The 22,337-nt window shown below is 39.3% G+C and overlaps 1 protein-coding gene across 2 annotated transcripts in view; it reads left to right on the top strand.

Moving 5' to 3' along the window:
• MICU1 (mitochondrial calcium uptake 1) overlaps positions 1 to 22,337 on the top strand; it is a 215,715-nt gene that overhangs the window by 184,263 nt on the left and 9,115 nt on the right. For both annotated transcript variants that reach the window (XM_082406888.1, XM_082406887.1), the window contains one exon: positions 21,858 to 21,947. In XM_082406888.1, coding sequence (XP_082263014.1) covers positions 21,858 to 21,947 — 90 coding nt within the window. The remainder of the gene's footprint in view (positions 1 to 21,857; positions 21,948 to 22,337) is intronic.

Here is a 22,337-nt window from a genome sequence, read left to right as displayed (position 1 = left end):
GAGTATAATTGCTTTACAATGGTGTGTAAGTTTCTGCTTTATAACAAAGTGAATTAGCTATACATATACATATATCCCCATATCTCCTCCCTCTTGCGTCTCCCTCCCACCCTCCCTATCCCACCCCTCTAAGTGGTCACAAAGCACTGAGCTGATCTCCCGGTGCTATGCGACTGCTTTCCATTAGCTATTTATTTTACATTTGGTAGTGTATATACGTCCATGCCACTCTCTTACTTCATCCCAGCTTACCCTTCCGCCTCCCCGTGTCCTCAAGTCCATTCTCTATGTCTGCATCTTTATTCCTGTCCTGCCCCTAGGTTCTTCAGAACCATTTTTTTTTTTAGATTCCATATATATGTGTTAGCATACAGTATTTGTTTTTCTCTTTCTGACTTACTTCACTCTGTATGACAGACTCTAGGTCCATCCACCTCACTACAAATAACTCAATTTCGTTTCTTTTTATGGCTGAGTAATATTCCATTGTTTATATGTGCCACATCTTCCTTATCCATTCACCTGTCGATGGACACTTAGGTTGCTTCCATGTCCTGGCTATTGTAAATAGAGCCGCAATGAACATTGTAGTACATGACTCTTTTTGAATTATGGTTTTCTCAGGGTATATGCCCAGTAGTGGGATTGCTGGGTCGTATGGTAGTTCTAATTTTAGTTTTTTAAGGAAACTCCATACTGTTCTCCATAGTGGCTGTATAAATTTACATTCCCACCAACAGTGCAAGAGGGTTACCTTTTCTCCACACCCTCTCCAGCATTTATTGTTTGTAGATTTTTTGATGATGGCCATTCTGACTGGTGTGAGGTGATACCACCTTGTAGTTTTGATTTGCATTTCTCTAATGATTAGTGATGTTGAGCATCCTTTCATGTGTTTGTTGGCAATCTGTATATCTTCTTTGGAGAAATGTCTATTTAGATCTTCTGCCCATCTTTAGATTGGATTGTTTGTTTTTTTGATATTGAGCTGCATGCACTGCTTATAAATTTTGGAGATTAGTCCTTTGTCAGTTGCTTCATTTGCAAATATTTTCTCCCATTCTGAGGGTTGTCTTTTTGTCTTGTTTATGGTTTCCTTTGCCGTGCAAAATGTTTAAGTTTCATTAGGTCCCATTTGTTTATTTTTGTTTTTATTTCCATTTCTCTAGGAGTTGGGTCAAAAAGGATCTTGCTGTGATTAATGTCATAGAGTGTTCTGCCTATGTTTTCCTCTAAGAGTTTTATAGTGTCTGGGCTTACATTTAGGTCTTTAATCCATTTTGAGTTTCTTTTTGTGTATGGTGTTAGGGAGTGTTCTAATTTCATTCTTTTACATGTAGCTGTCCAGTTTTCCCAGCACCACTTATTGAAGAGACTGTCTTTTCTCCATTGTATATCCTTGCCTCCTGTGTCATAGATTAGTTGACCATAGGTGCTGGGTTTATCTCTGGGCTTTCTATCCTGTTCCATTGATCTATATTTCTGTTTTTCTAACAGTACCATATTGTCTTGATTACTATAGCCTTGTAGTATAGTCTGAAGTGAGGGAGTCTGATTCCTTCAGCTCTGTTTTTTTCCCCTCAAGATTGCTTTGGCTATTCGAGGTCTTTTGTGTCTCCATACAAATTTTAAGATTTTTTGTTCTAGTTCTGTAAAAAATGCCATTGGTAATTTGATAGGGATTGCATTGAATCTGTAGATTGCTTTGGGTAGTATAGTAATTTTCACAATATTAATTCTTCCAATCCAAGAAGATGGTATATCTCTCCATCTGTTTGTGTCATCTTTGATTTCTTTCATCAGTGTCTTACAGTTTTCTGAGTACAGGTCTTTTACCTCCTTAGGTAGGTTTATTCCTAGGTATTTTATTCTTTTTGTTGCAGTGGTGAATGGGATTGTTTCCTTAATTTCTCTTTCTGATCTTTCATTGTTAGTGTATAGGAATGCAAGAGATTTCTGTGCATTAATTTTGTATCCTGCAACTTTACAAATTCATTGATTAGCTCTAGTAGTTTTCTGGTGGCATCTTTAGAATTCTCTATGTATAGTATCATGTCATCTGCAAACAGTGACAGCTTTACTTCTTCTTTTCCAACTTGCATTCCTTTTATTTCTTTTTCTTCTCTGATTGCTGTGGCTAGGACTTCCAAAACTATGTTGAATAATAGTGGCGAGAGTGGACATCCTTGTCTTGTTCCTGATCTTAGGGGAAGTGCTTTCAGTTTTTTACCATTGAGAATGATGTTTGCTGTGATTTTGTCATATATGGCCTTTATTATGTTGAGGTAGATTCCCTCTGTGCCCACTTTCTGGAGAGTTTTTATCATAGATGGGTATTGAATTTTGTCAAAAGCTTTTTCTGCATCTATTGAGATGATCATATGGTTTTTATTCTTCAATTTGCTAATATGGTGTATCACATTGATTGATTTGCATATATTGAAGAATCCTTGCATCCCTGGGATAAATCCCACTTGATCATGGTGTATGATCCTTTTAATGTGTTGTTGGATTCTGTTTGCTAGTATTTTGTTGAGGATTTTTGCATCTATATTCACCAGTGATATTGGTCTGTAATTTTCTTTTTTTGTAGTATCTCTGTCTGGTTTTGGTATCAGCATGATGGTGGCCTCGTAGAATGCATTTGGGAGTGTTTCTCCCTCTGCAATTTTTTGGAAGAGTTTGAGAAGGATGGGTGTTAGGTCTTCTCTAAATGTTTGATAGAATTCACCTGTGAAGCCATCTGGTCCTGGACTTTTGTTTGTTGGAAGATTTTTAATCACAGTTTCAATTCCATTGCTTGAGATTGGTCTGTTCGTATTTTCTGTTTCTTCCTGGTTCAGTCTTGGAAGGTTATACCTTTCTAAGAATTTGTCCATTTCTTTCACTTTGTCCATTTTACTGGCATAGAGTTGCTTGTAGTGGTCTCTTAGGATGCTTTGTATTTCTGTGGTGTCCATTGTAATGTCTCCTTTTTCATTTCTAATTTTATTGAGTCCTCTCCTTCTTTTTCTTGATGAGTCTTGCTAAAGGTTTATCAATTTTGTTTATCTTCTCAAAGAACCAGGATTTAGTTTTATTGATCTTTGCTATTGTTTTCTTTGTTTCTATTTCATTTATTTCTGCTCTGATGTTTATGATTTCTTTACTTCTTCTAACTTTGGGTTTTGTTTGTTCTTCTTTCTCTAGTTCCTTTAGGTGTAAGGTTAGATTGTTTATTTGAGATTTTTCTTATTTCTTCAGGTAGGATTGTATTGATATAAACTTCCCTCTTAGAACTGCTTTTGCTTCATCCCATAGGTTTTGGATTGTTGTGTTTTCATTGTCATTTGTCTGTAGGTATTTTTTGATTTCCTCTTTGATTTCTTCAGTGATCTCTTGGTTATTTAGTAACATATTGTTTAGCCGCCATGTGTTTGTGTTTTTTATGTTTTTTCCCCTGTAACTGATTTCTAATCTCATAGCGTTGTGGTTGTAAAAGGTGCTTGATATGATTTCAGTTTTCTTACATTTACCAAGGCTTGATTTGTGACCCAAGATGTGATGTATCCTGGAGAATGTTCCATGTGCACTTGAGAAGAAAGTGTAATCTGCTGTTTTGGGATGAAATGTCCTATGAATATCAATTAAATCTATCTGGTCTATTGTGTCATTTAAAGCTTGTGTTTCCTTATTAATTTTCTTTCTGGATGATCTATCCATTGGTGTAAGTGAGGTGTTAAAGTCCCCCACTATTATTGTGTTACTGTCGATTTCCTCTTTTATAGCTGTTAGCATTTGCCTTATGTATTGAGGTGTTCCTATGTTGGTTGCATATATATTTATAATTGTTATATCTTCTTCTTGGATTGATCCCTTGATCATTATGTAGTGTCCTTCCTTGTCTCTTGTAACATTCTTTATTTTAAAGTCTATTTTATCTGATATGAGTATTGCTACTCCAGCTTTCTTTTGATTTCCATTTGCATGGAATATCTTTTTCCATCCCCTCACTTTCAGTCGGTATGTATCCCTAGGTCTGAAGTGGGTCTCTTGTAGACAGCATATATATGGGTCTTGTTTTTGTATCCATTCAGCAAGCCTGTGTCTTTTGGTTGGAGCATTTAATCCACTTACATTTAAGGTAATTATCAATATGTATGTTCCTGTTACCATTTTCTTAATTGTTTTGGGTTTGTTTTTGTAGGTCCTTTTCTTCTCTTGTGTTTCCCGCTTAGAGAAGTTCCTTTTGCATTTGTTGTAGAACTGGTTTGGTGGTGCTGAATTCTCTTAGCTTTTGCTTATCTGTAAAGCTTTTGATTTCTCTGTGGAATCTGAGTGAGATCCTTGCCAGGTAGAGTAATCTTGGTTGTAGGTTCTTCCCATTCATCCCTTTAAATATATCATGCCACTCCCTTCTGGCTTGTAGAGTTTCTGCTGAGAAAGCGGCTGTTAATCTTATGGGAGTTCCCTTGTATGTTACTGGTTGTTTTTCCCTTGTTGCTTTTAATAATTTTTCTTTGTCTTTAATTTTTGTCAATTTGATTACTTTCTGTCTTGGTGTGTTTCTCCTTGGGTTTATCCTGCCTGGGACTCTCTGCGCTTCCTGGACTTGGGTGGCTATTTCCTTTCCCATGTTAGAGAAGTTTTTGACTATAATCTCTTCAAATAATTTCTCAAGTCCTTTCTCTCTTCTCCTTCTGGGACCCCTATAATGCAAATGTTGGTGAGTTTAATGTTGTCCCAGAGGTCTCTTAGGCTGTCTTCATTTCTTTCCATTCTTTTTATTCTGTTCCATGGCAGTGAATTCCACCATTCTGTCTTCCAGGTCACTTATCCATTCTTCTGCCTAAGTTATTCTGCTATAGATTCTTTCTGGTATATTCATTTTAGTTATTGTATCATTCATTTCTGTTTGTTTGTTCTTTAACTCTTCTAGGTGTTTGTTCTTTAATTCTTCTAGGTCTTTAAACATTTCTTGCATCTTCTCGATCTTTGCCTCCATTCTTTTTCCGAGGTCCTGGATCATCTTCACTATCATTATTCTGAATTCTTTTTCTGGAAGATTGCCTATCTCCACTTCATTTAGTTGTTTTTCTGGCGTTTTATCTTGTTCCTTCATCTGGTACATAGCCCTCTGCCTTTTCATTTTGTCTATCTTTCTGTGAATGTGGTTTTCATTCCACAGGCTGCAGAATTGTGTTCTTCTTGCTTCTGCTGTCTGCCCTCTGGTGGATGAGGCTATCTAAGAGGCTTGTGCAACCTTCCTGATGGGAGAGACTGGTGGTGGGTAGAGCTGGGTGTTGCTCTGGTGGGCAGAGCTCAGTAAAACTTTAATCTGCTTGTCTGCTGATGGATGGGGCTGGGTTCCCTCCCTTTTGGTTGTTCGACCTGGGGTGACCCAGCACTGGAGCCTACCTGGCTCTTTGGTGGAGCTAATGGCAGACTCTGGGAGGGCTCATGCCAAGGAGTACTTCCCAGAACTTCTGCTGCCAGTGTCCTTGTCCCTGCAGTGAGCCACAGCCACCCACCACCTCTGCAGGAGACCCTCCAACACTAGCAGGTAGGTCTAGTTCAGTCTCCTATGGGGTCACTGCTCCTTCCCCTGGGTCCTGATGTGCACACTACTTGTGTGTGCCCTCCAAGAGTGGAGTCTCTGTTTCCCCTAGTCCTTTCGAAGTCCTGCAATCAAATCCCACTAGCCTTCAAAGTCTGATTCTCTAGGAATTCCTCCTCCCATTGCTGGACCCCCTGGTTGGGAAGCCTGACGTGGGGCTCAGAACCTTCACTCCAGTGGGTGGACTTCTGTGGTATAAGTGTTCTCCAGTTTGTGAGTCACCCACCCAGTGGTTATTGGATTTGATTTTCTTGTGAGTGCGCCCCTCCTACTGTCTCATTGAGGCTTCTCCTTTGTCTTTGGATGTGGGGTATCTTTTTTGGTGAGTTCCAGTGTCTTCCTGTTGATGATTGTTCAGCAGTTAATTGTGATTCCGGTGCTCTCACCAGGGGGACTGAGTACATGTCCTTCTACTCTGCCATCTTGAACCAATCTCATCTGTTTTTCCCTTTAAATGATGTCAGTCTTTGCTTCATTAATTTTGAGCTCTGGTATTAAGTGCATACATACTTAATGATTATGATTATTGTCTTTTCCTGATGAACTGGCCATTTTATCATTATGAAATATTCCCCCTTTATGTTTAGTAATATGCCTTTTCTTAAAGTCTGTTTTGTCTGGTATTGATTTAATTACTCCAGCTCTTTGGGTAGTTATTGTTTGCATGGTATGTCTTCCTCTATTCTTTTATGTTAAACCTATCTGTGTCTTTAAGGTGTATCTCTTCTAGACATAGAGTTGGGTTTAGTGGCCTTTTAGCTGTACTTTTTTGCATTTTATATTTTAGTGATTTCTCTAGAAATTATAACTTTTCATGGTTTACTTAAAGTTAATATTGTACCACTTCAAGTGAAATGTAAGAACCTTGCATTCTTACAGTTCCGTTTACCATCATCCCATCCTTTATGCTATAGTTGTCATTTTATATTTCCTCTGTATATGTTATAATCCCTATCATATAATGTTAGGATGTTTGTTTTCAACAATTATATTTTTCAGTAAATTAACAGAAAAAATAATTTTTATACTTAGCCACATTTACCATTTATTCATACTTACCATTTTGAGTGTTTTTCATTTATTCCTGAATATCTAAAATTTTATCTGGTATCACTTCCCATCAGTTTGAAGAACTTCCTTTATCATTTATGGTACAGATCTGCTGGCAGTGAATTCTCTTAGTTTTTGGTTTATCTGACAATGTTTTTATTTCACCATTGGGTACTGTGATTTGTGATTTTTAAATCTCTCCAAAGCACTGACTCAGATTTTATAAGCACAGTCTTGCTTATTCAACACTTTTTGGTGGATTTCTTAAGATTTTCTAATATAAGATCATGCTATCTGCAAACAGAGATCATTTTACTTCTTCCTTTCCAAGCTGGATGCCTTTTATTTCATTTTCTTGATCCACATAACTTTTTAAAACAGCATTTGTCTCCTTGCTTGTTTACATATTTATTTTTGTTTGTTTAAAATAATACCTCCTCTGACCTTTGTAGAAGGCTTTGGAAAAAATTAATGAAATCATGGAGGTTATGTATGTGTATGTGTAATACCACAGGGTCATTTCTCCAGAATAGCTTTGGTTGTATTGCTTTGTTTCACAAAACAGGTTTGACAGCATCTGCAAATCCAAAGATGTAAGATTTGAAGTCATCACTTATTATTAAAATAAAATTAATAAGCTCCTATTTATATTTGCATACCTTTTTTTGAAAAGTCCAACTAAAGACAATAGATTCACTTTAAAGAACAATTATATAGGATGAATCACTGTCTGTGTTAAAATTACAGGATGTATAAAATAGAATGATTCAGGGTAATGGTAGCAAAGGAAAGTGCAACCTAGTGGTTAAAAAAAAAAAAAAGATAAAATGTTTCTTTCAAATGACTTCAAACCATTTCCTGGGATGTTTAGTCTCTCCATAGCGTTCATGCCTCATTATCCTTGTTAATAGAGGCAGTGGTACAAATTATACAGTCATATCTGATATCCAAAAATATGTTTGGTTTTGAGATAGATGATATTTGGCCTTTTTTTTTTACTTCTTAGATTGTTTTCTCTGTCTAACTTTGGAGTCCCTGAGTGTAAAAGATAGATATCTAGGGAAAACTGGCCTAGATTCATACTAAATAAGAGGGAGAAGCCAAGTGTATTCATTTCCCAGGGCTGCCGTAACAAATTACCACAAACATGGTGATCTAAAACAACAGAAAGTTATTTCACAGTTCTAAAGCCCACAAATCTGAAATCAAGATGTTTGCAGGGCCACACTCCCTCTGAAGGCTCTAGGAAAGAATCTTCCCTTGCCTCTTCCAGCCTGTGGTGGCTTAGTCACTCCTTGGCTTGTGGCTGCATAATACCAATCACTGCTTCTGTCTTCACGTGGTCTTCCCCCTCCTTCTCTCTTCTGTATATCTGTTTGTCTATCCTCTGTATATCTCTTGTAAGGACACTTGTCATTGGATTTAGGGCCCACCTGGTATCATCTCAAGATCCTTAATTACATCTGCAAATCCCCTTCTTCCAAACAAAGTCACATTCACAAGTTCTAGAGGCTAAGATGTAGACATATCTCTTGGGGTGGCCACCATTCAATGCACTGTAGCAACCAAGACCTAAATATCACTCATACATAGTCCACAAAGTAAGGCAAAAATAGAAACAAAAAAAATATGAGTTTAATTTACTGTGAGAATATTTGTATTGTCTGTTTAAAAATTCATTTTTTTAAACCTAATTATACTCTTTACATGGCTAACTTCTATTTCTTCAAAGAGGCCTTCCCTAACTACTCAATATACATTATAAAAAACTAACTATATTGTCTATAGCTTTTATAGTTTTTTTAAAAAGAGGCATTAACCTAAAATCTTCTGCCTTCACTATTGTCATCAATTTCTATCCATAAATTATATACATCGGCTTGAATTTTCACAAATATGGCTTATTAGGTAGAGCAGAGACTACTAACTGTGATATTTTGTACATAGATAGTAGGCCCTCAGTAAATACTTATTAACTGAATTATGCCTCATCTGTCCAGGAGCTTGAACAAACAAAAGTAAGCATTATCCTTGATTCTGTACTTGTTCATCCCCATATTTATTTCTTCAATAAATCCGTGTCCCTGCTTCTAAAACATCCTGAATCTGACTCTGTTTCTCCACCTAGCCTACTCTAGTCCTGATCTCTTTACCTAGGCTTACAGGGCTCCATATGGCATGGTTCTTGTATACTCTTTGAGTACATCAAATATCACTTTCTTACCAGTTCACTCCATTCCACATGTTCTTTTATATTCTAGATATATCAAGTTCATTCCCACCCAAAAGCCTTTGTTCGGGCTGTTCCTTCACCTCAAGTGCTCTTTCCCAGGATCTCTGTGTATTTGGCTCCTTGTAACTCAGGTCTCATATAAATCACTTTCCTGGTAACTCCATCAGCCTGTATCATAGCCTTTATCACTACCTGATATTTTCTTGTGTATTTATGTGTGCATTTATTATCTGTCTCTGTTTACTAGAATGCTTATCTGTCTTGTTCCTGGATATATTCCCTGTGCCTAGAACAATATCTGGGATATAGTAGACACCCTATAAATATTTGCTCAATAAATGAATGAGTGAATGAACATCTTGATAGATGTGAAAAAGACATAGGATCTCAAGCCAATAACCCCTTACCTTTGACAGTAGACCCAGAGAACAAATTCATGTCATGAATTCATTGTGTACTATAACCCCTATCTTTTAGACTTAACATACATTTCACCTTCATCCGAGCTTAAGGGGGTCATGATATCAGCAATGTTAAGTGATGTACTGCAGTGTGCATGGAAAGACTAGCCTGTGCTTGGCTACCATTCCAAGTTCCTTCCCTCTGCCAGATGTGCCTGTCTTCACTTCCTTTGCTCTGCCAGATGTGCCTATCTTTTGCAGGCTCTCCTTGCACTCTCCCCTTTGCTTTTAAACATTCCTGATCCTAATAGTCATACTAGTGATTTTTCCATTCGTTTGAGTTCTATGCCAATTCTCCTTCCACTGAATCATGGAATTTCACTGCTGAGATGAATCTTAGAAGAGAGGAAGAAAAGTGTAATAGTTAAGAATAAAAGTCTGGATTTGAATCTTGGCTCCATCATTGACTAGGTTTGTAGCTTTGGGCAATTTCTGAATTTAGTTTCTGTGTTTTTAGAATCAGGATAATAATATCCACCTCATAGGATTGTCCTGAGGATAAATCTACATAAAGCACTTAACCTGGTGCCTATCATGCAGTGAATGTTTAATAAATGTCTGCTGCTTCCATTATGAGGTTGATGATGTAACCAGATTTAGTGTGGTTCATCCATTCATTCAGCTAGCAGCATAGGCACTGTGCTGGGCACAGGGTTCTACTCTCAAGAAGCTCACAGTCTATTAGGGGAGAAAGAAAAGGATACAAGCTGTTCAAGTTGCTGTGATAGGTGCTAATTAGGGCCTCTGACCCCTATGAGGGGTGGGGAAAGAGTGAGGCAGGGGTGGACACAGGAGTACTTTTGTCTGCCTGCTGCTCTCAGTCTCAGCTGTCTTCATTTTTTCTCAAAAGGTTAGGACCTTCAGAAATTGGCACCTTTTAGAGGCCCTGGAACTCTCTCTTCCTTGGCTATTTTAGAGCTTGCAAACCTGTCTTTAGACATAATTTAGTACAGAATTTCCGAAACAGCATTGTGAAGAACATTATATACTGCACTATGTTAATGGTTTTGTGGGTTTAAAACAAAACCCAAAAAAAGTGTTCCATGGTTCAAATAAGTTTGGAAAATGCCAGGTTATACAGAATTTCTTCCTGCAGCACTACTCCTGCCAACTTTTTAGTATGCTAATGTGCATTATTAATCTCCAAGAGAGTGATATAGTTCCCAAACTTGACTTGACTCAGAATGTCTTTTAACAACTTATAGAGCTAATGTTCCTCAGAACAGTTGGAGAACCCAGGCAGGTGGCAACTGCAGATTTACATTCCAGCGTGATGTAATCCCTCAGATTGAAAATGCCAAATTTCATTGTGGCTATTTCTTTAGTTCTACATGGTTCATGTGAGAATGACAACTCTCAGGCAAGAATGACATGCCTTTGTTAAATTTTGACCATTTGGAGAAAGAACCTTTCTGCATGAACTATAGTACCTTTCTACTATAGGTCATCTCTTTTGTTTAGCACTTAAGAGGAATTGGTTCTATTGCTTATTCATATACATACTGGGCATAAAATTAGATATATTACCTCTCAAGGGCTGTCTGAATGATTTACCTAGTCTGCTGAAGAAGGTAATGGAAAATTGAACATGACTCCTTCCCCATGGCATCCTATGATGGAAAAGTTAGAAATTATTTGAGTTGGAGCCCTAGAATGAGCTATGGCCTGTATGACTTAGAGTATTCTTATTTCTGCCAAGAGAATAAAAGGTTTCTAGGTATGGTAAAGCCCCATTATAAGCACCTTAGGATATTAGAGATTTGGGAAACTTGTAGGTCCAGTTGTGTCCCCCATGTACTTTGAACTATAATGCAGGAAATAATCGCACAAATATAGGCCATGGCCTTTAGTACTCATGCCCCAGCACAAGCCCATTTAAACTGAAAATCATAATTTATGACATGGTTGTCCTTAATTCTTTATAGTCGTCCTATACGTACAGTTTACCTTATTACCTGACAAGCTAAGAAAATAAATAGTAAAACCTATGGCATATCCCCTACAGGATACTCTCTGCAATCCCAAGTATTTTTACTGAAAGTTAGGTAGTATTATCCCCCATTTTATGAATAAGGAAATACAAAATGAAGCAGCTTACTCTTGGTTACCCTGCTAAGTAGAGCTAGAATTCAAGCTCAGGTCTCTCTGATCCCAGTCTGTGTTCTATCCAGACTGTCATGTTGTCTCTCAGTATATCCCAAAATGCTGCTGGAATTTGAAAATCTTTGCTGAAACGCAATCCAGGAGGAGATAATGCAGGTTCACCATTTTGAACTATGGTTCTCAATAGCTTAGGGAAGACAGGCTCTAGGCTATTTCCTCCCAGTTCCCTTTGGCTAAGAGTTGACCATTCTTGGGTGAGAATAAAGTCCTTTTGGTAAACTATGATGTTTTGGAGTTAGTGTCCTTCTCTTGAAGGTGAAATATGACATTTTCCCCCTACAATTGTCTCTTCTGTTTAGGATCAGGTTCTCCCACTCAGACACGCTCTGACATCTGTAATGCATACCCTACAGTGACACAGACTCTTGGAGTTGTCTAATCTAGCTTCTTATCCCACACAGGGACATCTTAGTAGACACATCTGTGTTCTTCACTTTTCTGACCATATAACTTTTTGGTGAAGAAACCAATACACAAAAGCCTAAAGTTACTTAAATAAGGTCATGTAGCAAGGAAAGTTAGTATCCCTTTAAAGGATACCACAGAACAGAAAAGACATATGTATATACTAAGCTGTCAGTTTCTGGACATCAAATTATAGGATATACAGATATGGATGGACTTCTCAGCTTTTAATGATCCAGCTGTTCCTCATCACCTCTACTCGTTGGTGTAGCAATACTTTGTTATACTTTTAGAGACGGTTCCAACATCTAGCATTTATTGAGAGCTAAATATATGCAAGACATTTGTAAGCATAAATTTTGGGTTTAAACTCAAACCTGATTTTGAGTCCCTATTACTCATTAGCTTTGTGACTTTGAACAAATCACTGAAACTCTCAAAACCTCAGTTTCCTGATCTGTAGAACAGTGATAAAGGCTACTTGCCTCAGGGCTATTGTGAAAATTAAATGAGATAACCCTAAATTACTATACTAGATTGAAATTATGACTATACACAGCTGCCTGCTCTGTTTTCAGCCCCAAGGTACTGACTTTCCTCTGCCTGTTTATCTTATTTTTTTAGTTAATTAATTAATTTATTGTTATTATTATTATTTTGGCTGCTTTGGGTCTTCATTGCTGCATGCGGGCTTTAGTTGCGGCAAGCGGGGGCTACTCTTCTTTGCGGTGCGTGGGCTTCTCATTGCAGTGGCTTCTCTTGTTGCAGAGCACGGGCTTCAGTAGTTGTGGCACACGGGCTTAGTTGCTTCGCGGCATGTGGGATCCTCCCAGACCAGGGATCGAACCCATGTCCCGTGCATTGGCAGGCAGAGTCTTAACTACCGCGCCACCAGAGGAGTCCCAAAAAGTTATTTAAAAAAAAAATATAATCCTAGAACCTGATGAGGCTTAATTTTGTTATCTTAGAAAGTAGTACTGCTTTTTTCAGTAGATACTTTTTGAGATTCGTATTAGTTTAGAAGTTACAAGTTGGGGTTTTTTGTATTTTTTTATTTTTTTTAATTTTTTTAAAATTAATTTATTTATTATTTATTATTATTTTTTTGGCTGTGTTGGGTCTTCGTTTCTGTGCGAGGGCTTTCTCTAGTTGTGGCAAGCGGGGGCCACTCTTCATCGCGGTGCGCGGGCCTCTCACTATCGTGGCCTCTCTTGTTGCGGAGCACAGGCTCCAGACGCGCAGGCTCAGTAGTTGTGGCTCATGGGCCTAGTTGCTACGTGGCATGTGGGATCTTCCCAGACCAGGGCTCGAACCCATGTCCCCTGCATTGGCAGGCAGATTCTCAACCACTGCGCCACCAGGGAAGCCCTTTTTGTATATTTTAAATAGGAAGATTGGAACTTTTAGTTTCTCCTAAGTTTCATCATTCATCCAAAAATTCTTGGGATCATTGCTTTCAGAAGGCATTATCATTATTTAACTTCTCTGTTCCTAGGAATATCTAAGCAGTATTAATATCTCTAGTATCCACAGCAGGGGATCTCACATTCAAGGGGGAATTTTCTACTGGACTGTAAACTCCTGAGGACAAGAACCATGTTTTCCACCTCTTTGTGTCCTACTCCGAGCCTAGAAGAATTATGTATATTTATACAGTAGATATTTAATTAATGTTGAATAAATGAGTGAATTAATTCTAAACATGGTCAGATCCTGAAAAGGATGCTAAAGCTCTAATAAAAACCTAGAGTGAGGAGGAGAATGATAGGAGTATGACACCTTCCCATATCATTAATTTCCTTGACACATGGGCAAGTCACAATTTCTCTGACCTCAAGTTAGAGTTTTACTAATTATCTCCAAGCGTGCTTCCAGATTTGAAATTCTATAAATAATCAGCTTTTTACTGAATGTTGTAATGTTTTAAGGGACATGTTATAGCCTAAGTATCCAAATCTGTGTTAAAGTGAACTAACTTATAATTATCAGATACATTTGAAGTCAGAGCAAGGCTGTTGAATTCCCAAAAGAAGCGTGGCAGTTTTATTTTCTTGTTAAGAAATTTAAAACTTAATTAGATCTTGGCTAGTGCCTCTATAAGAGCTAGTTTATGGAGCTTGGTATAGTAGTTGCAGAAAAGTGACAGTTCCATAAAATGTACCTAGAATGAGTGTAGCTGTATATAAAGTATGATTTGAGGAACCTCAAAAGGACATTCCCAACCATAAATACCTTCCCTACTTAACTTTCTTGCTTATAACAAATTACTACAAATTTGCAGCTTAAAATACCACCTGTTTATCCCCTAGTTTCTATAAGTCAGGGTCTGAGCATAGCATAACTGGGTTCTCTGCTCAGGGTCTTAACAAAGTGGAAATCAAGACATCAGTAGGACTGCTTTCTCATCTGGAGTTCATAGTCCTCTTCCAAGCTCACCTGGGTTCTTGGCAGAATTCACTTCCTTTCGGTTGTAGGACTGATGTCCCTTTTTCTCGCTGGCTGTCACTCGCAGCAGGCTGCTGCAGTTCCTTGCCATGCGGCCCTCTCACAGGCCCTCTTACAATATGGCAGCTCACTTCTTCAAAGCCAGAAGGAGAATCTCTTTCCCCAGTGTGCTGAGATGGGTTCTTATATAACTGTAATCATGGGAGTGACTATCCCATTACCTTTTCCGTATAAAGTAACCTAATCACAAGAGTGGTATCACATCCTATTCACAGGTCCTGCCCACATTCAAAGAGAGGAGATTTTACAGGGTGTGGGGATGTTGAGAACCATCTCAGAATTCTACCCACCATACCAGAAATTACCACTATTCTATTCTTTGAGGACTTCTGAAGATATGGACATTTTAACTAATCTAAGCCATGTTATCAGATGTTAAGAATGGCAGTCATAAAATTTTAGGGCTAGAAAAGAGCTTAGAAATCATTTTACTTAAACCCTTGCTTTATTGTTTTAACCTCTTTGTTTACACTTGAAGGAAAATGACTTGCTCAAATCACAGCTAGTGCGATGCAAAACTGAGACCAGAGATTCAGGTTCACTCACTTCCATACCATTGTTCTCTTTAGTACGCGGCATCCACTGCCACGAGAAGGACCTAGAGAATTCTACTGGGGACTCAGTGCTTTTATGGGAAGGCAGAAATAGGGAAAAGTTCACAGCAGAAATGTATGGGAAAGCATCCCCAGACAGCCATAGAACGAAGGCAGGAAATGGGAATGTCATAAAGATGTGTGGGGAAGAGGTTATGGGAAAAAAGCTCCTATTTTATAAATTCTTTTAAAGTTTGTGGAGGCAAGCCCCTATGCTTCAGTTCGTTACTGCATTTTGTAAAAACATTTATGTGTGAAGAGGAGTGTTGGCCAGAATTTCATTCATTTAAGACAAAGTCATCAATTTTTTAAACACAATTATTCATGACGTAGGCAGGGAAGCTCAAATTCTGAAAGAAACGTTTGCTTCATGAGGCACTTTCTCTGCAGAGACCTGATTTTTTTCCCCTAATTTAAAGTTACTTAGCAATTCTAAAGATTGATTCTGGCTTAACTATGTTGCTTTGAATATGTTGTGATTTAGTAAAATTATATATAAGTGCCCCAAGGAGGAAGAGAGCTGCTTTAGGGATTCATGATTACCATTGGGGGAGAGAGGAGAGTGAGGGTAGGATAAACTGCCAAAACATCCACTTAAATAGATAAGTGAGAAAAACATCAGCCAACATTACATCCTGCTATGAAAAGAATCAGAAAGGAATTATACCAACTGGGGAAGTATAGAGATTACTATTTAACGCATGTGCTGCTTTTGTGGGGCTTAAGGGGTTACTACCCTTAGAAACCTCTGAAGTTTTATTAAGACACTTGTTAAGGTGAAGAGTATTTAGCCTTTTGGCATAATTTCAGCAAACTGAACTTAAATATCTCAGTTGCTTTCAACTTTAGCCATCAGAGATTCAGACTCTGTTGAAGCTGACAACCATAGCCCACCAAAGAAGTAATTTCGTAAAGAGGGGATAAAAGGCACTTCCTCCTCAAGATTGAGGTTAGAATAATATGAGGAAGTGGTTATCTAAATAATGATACATCCTCTTGGTGGAATACTATGCAGCTGTTAAAAAAGAACTGTTTATGTATTGGAATGGAATTATTTCTTAGATATATTGTTAAATGAGTCAAGCAAAACCATTTAATATACCAACCACCATTTCGTGGGAAGAAGTGAAGAATAAATATTTGATTTTATATCTATAAAATATTTCTGGGGAAACTGGAGATATTGGTTGCCTCTGGACAACTAGGGGGCAGGGGTATAAGTTTGGGAGGGAGATTTCAGCCCTTTTGAAATAGCTGAATGTATTATCTAATGAAAAATAACTTTTTAAAATAAAAAATAATGAAAATTTAAAGACTCAAAGAGGGAAAAGCAAGTTAATATGGTAAATTGGTCTCCAAATAAGACCTGGCTGTGTTATAAAGGTTTCCCTGCAAGGAGACTTGACTGGCCCCCTGCAAAATCTCATCCCCACCTGCACCTCTGTTCTAGCTCTCTAGTCAGGCATTAGCATCCTTTCCTGCTTTCAGTACTTTACTCAGACCCCCACCCCCCATCACCTACTGTTGTACCTGCCAAATCTGGAGCAGTATGTCTCTTTAATCCTTTAGAATTAGGAACCAAAATGTACCTCCAACAAAATACAGACTATTCCACTGTGACCCATATGTGTCTGTTAATGTCTGATAGTTCTCCTATGTATTTCTCCATCTTAATGGTTTGTATGGTTTCCCCCACTGAACTGTGATTGCCCTCTGAGCGTGGCACCTGAAATCACTGCCTAATGGTGCTGATAGAAATGCTTGCCCTTTGTGGACAAAATGTGTTGAGTGTTTTTAATGACGCCAGATACAATACTGAACAATGGCAATAAACCTTACTGTAAATCAGTTTTACTAGATTAATCATGTAAGCCCATTGAAGCAGTCATCTGGGATGATGCTCTGAGATTCAGAAAACCTGACCACAGGTTTTCTCTGTGGCATATACCAGTATTTAAGAGCCAGGATCACCAGCATCACCTCTGACAGTGGACTGCCTGAGCACAGAGAGGGGGTCAACCTGCCTGCAGCTCAGAAGCACTGTGCGGAACACAGAATTGTTATATTTTTCATTATTAGTATACTGCGTTGCTCTTGGCTCCTTAAATTGCTTGTCATCCTAAATATTGTCCTTTCCTCCCCACCCACACCCCCTCAATCAGGCTGAAATGTGTATGTTGTATTAACCAAAGTGTCTTGGAAGAAGATGCAAAAGAAAGGACAGGTGCTTTTTAAAGGAAAATCCTTCCCCCGTCCCCGCCTTCCCCGAAGCCATCTAGGCATGGATTTAAGAAACTAGGACCTCTGCATCATAAGCCCTTCCAAAGCTGAAGCAGAAATGTCTTCCCTCACTTAACCTTGGCAGTCACCAGCCAGCTTTTGATTTTCTCCACTGCAGTCCAGGAAAACAGGAATAATCACATGGCCGCACAGCTAGAGACTGTCAACCCAACGTGGCGTATCACCTTTCCAAACATCTTTGCATTAGGAAGAGACAGGCAGTTCCTAACTGGGTCACATTGTCTGTAGGTCTATCTATGCATCAGAGGTATAGAAGCTCCCAGGGCCACCTTTGTTTCATACGCTTTTCATTGGGTTGCATTTTAATAAACTTCTTTAAGTTCTTAAAATTGTCAGTACGCGTTCCAAGGGAATGCTAATGTATAGGGCAATCAGATCTGTGGTCAAACTATAATGCTGGCTCTTCACAACCCCTAATTGTTACTCAGTTATTCGTCCCTGCCCACTAGCAAGGAGTAATCCCCAACTTGGCTTTTCTTTCATCTGAGCTCTTTCTCTTGTTTAGAGTGACAGATTCATGGGAATTCCCTGGCGGTCCAGTGATTAAGACTCCGCGCTTTCGCTGCCGAGGGTGTCGGGGAACTAAGATCATGCAAACCATGGGGTTCGGCCAAAAAAAAAAAAAAAAACAGAGTGACAGATTCATGGGGGGATCCGTTGTCCATATAAGGGATCGAGTGGATCCAGTGTGTATAGGGAAAAGAGCATTGGCTGGAAGTCAGAAGATCCAGATTCTAGACCCAGCTGTGCTACTAGCTAGCTTTGTGACCCTGAGCAAGTTACTCAGATTCTCTGCATTTTACCTTTCGTCTGAGGTCTCTTCCAGTTCTACGATTCTGATTCCAAGTGGATGTTTGGGGTCTTATCCCTCCAGAACTCTCCTTTCCTCTGTTCAACTACTGTTGTGAATAGTTTTATGTAATATAGCTTCTGATATTATAGTCACACAAACTCAGTATGTGTTTCTGTCTGATGCTGAGTTGTCTAGTCATGGACTATGCCAGAGAGTAAATTGGGGGTCCTGGCACAATTCAGATTCTGCCTGGACTTTTCAAAAAGCCAGATGGTTAACACGTTTTTGAGTGCCAATTCAGCACGCTTCTGCAAATTCCTCCCCATCCCAATCTAGTAGAAATCACCCAATCTCATGTCCATCTATTGTTCAGGCAGCTGGACCAGATTTGTACCAAAGGAATAGATAGGCCTTGGAAACGTAGGCCTTCTCCAGGGTGACTTCATGCTCCATAGAGACATCTTTCAGATTAGAATCCCAACCATCAATCAATTAGCATCATCAAGTAAGGGAGGCCCAAATTCCAGTACCAACAACTGGTCTGCATGGGGAAGTTGAGATCTGGGGCGGAGGGGATGAGGGATTGTTCTCCTTGCTGTGATTTAATTATGGCTTTGTGGTTCAGAGATGTGGAAGCAAATCTGAATGAGCCAACTCTCAGGACCAGCTGTCAAGCACTTGGCTTGTAATCTGCTGTCATCCTACTTGTTCCAAGTGCTCTTGGCTGTACAGCTCACCAGCTAGTTTAATGTTTGTTTCCTCCACTGCTCTGATTCACACCCTGGGGGCTTATCTGAGGATCTTGGACTGTGAAAGGGCACCCCAGCCAGGCTCTTTGCTGGCTGGTAACATCCCAGTGGTTTGAATAACTTAGCTCCTGTAGTACAGATGGCGTCAGAGCCCTCTCCATGTGAGATGGAACATATTCTGTAACTGTTCTGTCAAGAGATGGTATTTGTAATGAGGGATTCCTGACAGTGGCTTCCAGAAGTCCCTATTCTACAACCATTTAATACCACTTTAATGAGCTTTTCACTAAAAAAAAAAAAAAAAAAAGCCAAGAGCTCTCACTGACATTCTTGGATATTATTTAGTTAATGGTTTATTTAGAGGAAAGGCTCTATCTTCATGGGGAAAAGGATAAGCACTTGGAGCATCAAGAAGAATTAGCACTACTATATAGCACAGGGTACCCTACTCAGTGCTCTGTGGTGACCTAAATGGGAAGGAAATCCAAAAAAGAGGGGATATATGTATATGTGTAGCTGATTCACTTTGCTGTACAGTAGAAACTAACACAACATTGTAAAGCAACTATACTCCAATTTAAAAAAAAGAATTGGCAATAGGCACTCTGCCCTGAGAAAATGGAACTGGGAAAGAGAAAAAGAGGGTAGTTATCAGTTATAACAGGTGTGGTATTGGTGTGAAAAAGGCATGGTTAACAAACATTGGCAGAGAAAGGAATGGTTAACATAAAGCGTTCATGTTTATCTACATCGAACAGGTTTTGAGCCACTTCTCAGGACACATTTCTGTGGCCACAGAGGGTAATTCAGTAAATGATCACAATTTGAGAGCATCCAGTGTCTTCTGATCTGATTCTCTTTTCACTGAGCAATCTTCTGAGGTGAACTGAGTTTCCTTAGTAGATTTTCCTACTGAGAAGTATAATGACCAGCTGTCATCAGTTTAGTTCTCTTAACAGTTACTGTTTTCATTGTAAATTGGCCTTCTGGTTTCTCTTCCTTCCCCAGGCCATTTAGTTAGCAGGAATCAGTTCTTCCTGAGCTGACTGAGAGAATCAAGTGTCTAGACCTACGAGGCTAAGTTTCTAAACCCTAGAATTTCTACAGTCTTGTAGAGGCCCCATCTCCCCCGTCAGCACTTAACCACATCTTGTGAACATCCACACAATAATATATTCTGCTTAAGTCTTTTAGTTCCAAGGGATGTTGATTCCTCTTTCACTCTAACTCACATCCCGGGAAGAGGGGCGGTATGAGCAGTAACCTAAAGCTGCAGGAGGAGGAATCTGACTCTTCCCGCCCTCGTGAGCAGCCTAGTCCCCCTCCAGCCAGAGGCTGTGGACACTAAGGTACAGCCCAGCTTGTGGCCCTTATACCTTTCTTCTACCCTTCGCCACACAAGATCTTCAGCTATTTCTGTGTACCTCCACCCCTATCCCTCACCCTCAGATTCTAGGAAACACCAATAAACCATTCTTTGCACTACTAAGCCACCTCAGCAGCTATCCTGTGGCATCCCCTCATTTGAATATGAGAATATTATACCTAAAGAGATCAGGTGACTCCACCACAGCAAGTTGATGGAGCCAGGACTAGAGCTCAGGTCTTGTGACTTGCAAGCACAGTTTTTCTACTGCGTCGCCTTGCTCCTCTGCATTGTTCTGGCATTTGTATCAGCTGACCTCAAGGGCCCTGTGGTGAATATAATGGAGGCTATAGAGGTGAAGTGAAAGAGCAAATGCAGAAAAAAAATGACAAGAAAGAACTGAAATTATAGGAATGAAATAAGCAGAGAAGGCACACTGCCTTTAAGTTCACATTGCTTCTAGAAGAATCTAATCTGAGGTTTATAGATATGAACACTTCGTTGCTAGTTGGTTCATAAATAGAAATTCATCTTTTTCTTTCCTGTGAGTTTTACCTCACTGAAGAGTGTGTCTATAAGCAATAACATAATTTATAGATGTAGCTGGATCAGGCTTGAGGATAAATGGCAGAGAGGGCAGGGGAAATTGCCTAGTCCTTCCTGGCTTGTTTTTTGTGAGAACCCAGTTCTCACGTGATTGCTAGTGTTTAACAGTAAATGTCAGAGAAAGAGAAAATGGCAAGAGAGAAGAGATTTTCTGATGAGATCTGGAAAAAGAAAAAAAAAGAGAGACTGTACTGATCTAGTGAGATGGGGGCCACTGCTTCTCCCAAGGGGCACGGTTGGAAAAGACAAAGTGGCTGATGGAAAACCTGTTGGGAGGAAGGGCAGGAGCTCAGCCATGCAGATTCTCCACTGTCAGTCAGCAACTGGTGGGTGAAGCCTCAGTGCACTCAGACAAGTCTCCTTGTTCCCCACTTCCCCATCCTTTCTCTGCCTCATTATTTCCTTGACTTTTTGTTATTGTGTTCTTTCCAGTGGGAGGGAAATGCCAAGATGGAGACTATCAGGCATTCTTTATTTTTTTTCAAGGCACTCTTCTGGTAATAATTTATTAGAAAAGCCACCACTGCATGCTGAAGACTTAGAATTCCATCCTTAAATATTATGTGGATTTTCACTTTTTAAATTTTTATTGTGGTAAAATGTATATAACAAAAGTTGCCATTTAAACCATTTTTAAGTATGTAAGTCAGTGGCATTAATTACATTCACAGTGTTGTACAACCAGCACCACTATTTCCAAAACTTTTCCATCACCCCAAACAGAAAATCTGTACCGATTAACCACTAACTCCCCAGCCCCTGGTAACCTCTAATCTACTTTCTCTATAAATTTAGTATCAGGCATTCTTACTTAATTATATATACCTCCTAAACTGTGGCAGCAGTAGAAAGAAAATGGAATCTGAAGTGAAAAGGAAAGGGGGTTATGAATTAAAAACTGAATTATCATTTTCTTAAATGTGATGTAAATACACTTGAAAATTTTTTATTGTGACTGAATAGTTTTATCATTCCATTCAGAGAAAGCAAAACGAAGTCCCTCTGCTGTGCTAACTCAACATCTTTCTTCTTTCAGTGACCATGCAGCAGGTGGCCAGGACAGTGGCTAAAGTGGAGCTCTCAGATCACGTGTGTGATGTCGTGTTTGCGCTCTTTGACTGTGATGGTGAGTGGGGCCCTCTGGAGTCCGCGGAAAAACCAAGCCTTACTGCCCTTGAAGTAGACACTTTTATGATGGAGCCTTGCAGCCAGCTCCAGGGTACCAGCCTAGACTGCTTCAACTTCCCCATTTCCCACATCAGTAGCTCAGCCCTCAGACTCATGACACTGAGAAATACCACCCCTGGTCCTGGTTTGTGTTCTCCATTTCTTCTTATAATTCTAATTTGCCTGTAGGCCTAAATTCATTTATGACCCTAAGGATCTTAAAAATAAAAACAAGGGAATTCCCTGGTGGTCTGGTGTTTAGGACTCCCCGCTTCCACCGCAGGGGGCACGGGTTCGATTCCTGGTTGGGGAACTAAGATCCCGCATGCCGTGCGGCACGGCCAAAAAA

Source organism: Balaenoptera borealis, assembly GCF_965194805.1.
Source record: "Balaenoptera borealis genome assembly, chromosome: 10".
Lineage (NCBI taxonomy): Eukaryota > Metazoa > Chordata > Mammalia > Artiodactyla > Balaenopteridae > Balaenoptera > Balaenoptera borealis.
The sequence above is the reverse complement of the archived record's forward strand: the minus strand, read 5'-3'. Positions and strand labels throughout refer to the sequence as shown.